At 42.1% G+C, this 3,128-nt stretch overlaps 1 protein-coding gene across 1 annotated transcript in view; it reads left to right on the top strand.

Moving 5' to 3' along the window:
• The window catches only part of Fcar (Fc alpha receptor), a 25,221-nt gene extending 23,716 nt beyond the window's left edge, over positions 1-1,505 (top strand). Inside the window, exon 9 of the mRNA XM_059253634.1 lies at positions 1,435-1,505. Within this exon, the coding sequence (XP_059109617.1) occupies positions 1,435-1,505 (71 nt within the window). The remainder of the gene's footprint in view (positions 1-1,434) is intronic.
• The last annotated feature ends 1,623 nt before the right edge of the window (positions 1,506-3,128 follow it).

Here is a 3,128-nt window from a genome sequence, read left to right as displayed (position 1 = left end):
GAGTCCCTAGAGCAAGCAGCTAGAAGACGAGTCATATCAGCAAGTTCTGTGAACAGATGGGGGCAAGACAAGTCAACAAAAACAATGTATGAAGGGGCACGCATGTACGCATGCGTACACACACACACACTCCACAGCATACATGTGGAGGTCAGGGGTTAACCTCCAAAAGTTGGTTCTCTCCCATCATCCTGTAGGTCCTGGGGACTGAACCCAGGATATCAGGCTTGTCTGAAATCACCCTTACCCATTGAGCCATCTCATCAGCCTCATCAGTGGGAATTTTTGTAAAAAATCACTTCTTAAACCATTGGCTGTGCATATGTGGATTGATGTGGGATCACCCACCAGAGAACTTACCAGTGGCTACACTCCCAAAGAAAAAATAACCCCCATCACCTATTAACTGCAAATAGTTCCTCAGCTTGTAGTTGGGGCCTTCACAGCCATCCATGCTGGAAACTTACTGGCTTGATCTTGTGCAGGATGTTCTTAAATCTTTTAATTTTTTTCTATTTCAAAATTCAATTATCACTTATAGCACATTATGTATAGATGCCACACTATATATTCATGTTTGACTAAGATGTCGATCATCAACTGAGGGATATTCTGCCCTCCCTGCCACCCACCACCCCCACACACTATCACCCCCCCTACAAATTTAAAAACATTTCAACCCTTTACCGCCCACTGGCTTTTTGCACTCACCATTGTGTGTAACCATCACTACTATCTACTTCCTAAGCTTTTATAGCAGCCAAAAAGGTAATGATAGAGAGCTGGCCAGATGACTCAGCAGGTAAAAAGATCTGCTGCCAAGACCAGAAAAACTGAGTTCAAGCTCTGTGACCCCCAAGGTAAAAGGAGAGAGCCAACTCTAGAAAGTTCTCCTGACCTCCACAAGGGTACTATGACATGTGCACACCAACACACAAACGCTTACAATTAAAAGTGTAATAGAAAATATTTAACAAGAATGCTACATCCAGTGAACAATTTATTCCAAATTTCTCCTCTAGCCCCTGGCAACCATTAATTGGCATCTACGCATTTGACTATTTCAAAAAAATCTGTCCTGCTGTTTCTATAAGCTTCTGATGAGCAGAAACTGCAAGACTAATAAAATCTTACAATGTGTACTACCCACTCAGTGAAGAATCTGGCCCTTAATGTCAACCATACTGATGTTGAAACCTCTGATATAGAGAATAAATGGCTTAGGGTTTCCTACCTGAAAACTCTTCAGGATTTTGCACGCACACACACACATACCCCTACCTCAGTATTAATACTGGGTGAAGAAATTTATCTCTGGGGTACCCGATGGTCCCCACTTCCCACATCTGTGTTTCTTTGAGACCAAAACTGCAGGGTTTCTGTAGTACAGCAGTCTGTAGTACTGAAATTTGGACCGGGATCTTTCTTTGCCAGACATAGAGGAATCTGTCCTCCGTGTTGATAAATTGGATGTTATGAGAAGAACCCTGATCTCCATCTATTAGTGCTAACATCACCTCCTAGTTGTGACAACCATAAATGTCTCCAAATACTATGTGATAGCTCCATAAGCTTTTTGCTGTGGGTAGAGGTTAATATAGAGACTCAACTGGTCAAAATGCAGAGAACACATGACTGTGGGGTGCTCCACTCTAATATCACCTCCCTTTTCACCAAGGGTCAGATGACATCATGGAGGAGGGAACAGAAGGACTGTAAGAGTCAAAGGATGGGGAGGTCTGTTATGAAATACTGTCTACAAGACATGACAGGACCAGTGCACTCGTGAACTCACAACAGCTGTGGTTGCCTACAGATGACCAAGCCAGTAAACGTTCTAGCATGGATGTGGGAGGGATTCACAAGACTCCTCCCATAGCTAAGGAGCTATTGATGGCTGCTGAGGAAGAATCCATTTTCCTTAGTGGTATGGCCCCTGGTAGACTCCCCATACTTCAGTGGTCAGCCCTAGAGACCCATAGCATACTGGAAGTACTAATTGGACTCAAGAGGGCTATCAATACACATATACACACACACACACACACAGAGAGAGAGAGAGAGAGAGAGAGAGAGAGAGAGAGAGAGAGAGAGAGAGAGAGAGAGAGAGAGAGATGCTGTAGGAGAGTCTGGGAAGAGTTGGAGTGGAAATGAGTACAGATACGACCAAAATACATTGTATACATGTATGACATTCTCAGTGAAATTTAAAAGTACTGGGGGGTATATCCCAAAGACCCATCCAGCCTGTACAAGACCATGAAATAAATCCCTTAGCATGGCAAAAGAAAACTATTTAAAACTATTTTAAATTAATTAAATTAAATAAACTAAATTAATTTTTATTAAAAATAAAAAATATTTAAACTATACATTTCAATGTAGACTCTCTAATGAGATCACTTTTACCCAAATGTTTGACTCAGTCCAACATCTGGTAACTTGTTGAAATCTCAATTCTTAATTTCTCCAACATATTTTCTATTATTGTGAACTATGTATCAGACTCCTTTGCCTAGCTTCATCCCACTATAGTTACCCCAAAGCCTGAGTTAACACTAGCCGAGTGTAACCCCAAATACCACAGAAATCTTGAATATTTGACAAGACTTACTACCATGGACCCATCGAAAATGGAGGTGCTATATGAAAGTAATTTAAATTGGACATCTATAGTACAGACTGCTCAAGGCTCAGGGAACACTGAAGAGTGAGAAAAGACTGTTAAGAGTCAGGAGATCAGGGATGACCAATGCAAAACAGTGTCTCCTGGGTGGGACAAGGCTCCATAAGATCAAGCCAGCCAACATTCCAGTGTGGGTGGGGGAGATACTCATAATGTGCCCCAACATCCCCCTGAAGAGATACAGACCTTTGATGACTGCTAGGGAAGAGTCAGTTTTCTTTAGGGATGTGGTCCATGGGAAGATGCTCATGCCCCACCCATGGCACATACAGGCAGTACCAACTGGACTCAGTGGGTTATCAAAAAAAGGACACAAAGTTAAGAAGGTGACATTTTGGGAGCATTCAGGATGAGTTAGAGGAAGGGGAGTGGAGGAGTATATATGACCAAAATACATTGTAGACTCGGAAATTCTCAAAGATGATTTTAAAGCTGTCCCTTA

This window comes from Peromyscus eremicus, chromosome 1 (genome assembly GCF_949786415.1).
Source record: "Peromyscus eremicus chromosome 1, PerEre_H2_v1, whole genome shotgun sequence".
In the NCBI taxonomy this organism is placed as follows: domain Eukaryota; kingdom Metazoa; phylum Chordata; class Mammalia; order Rodentia; family Cricetidae; genus Peromyscus; species Peromyscus eremicus.
This window is presented reverse-complemented; position numbering and strand designations above follow the sequence as displayed.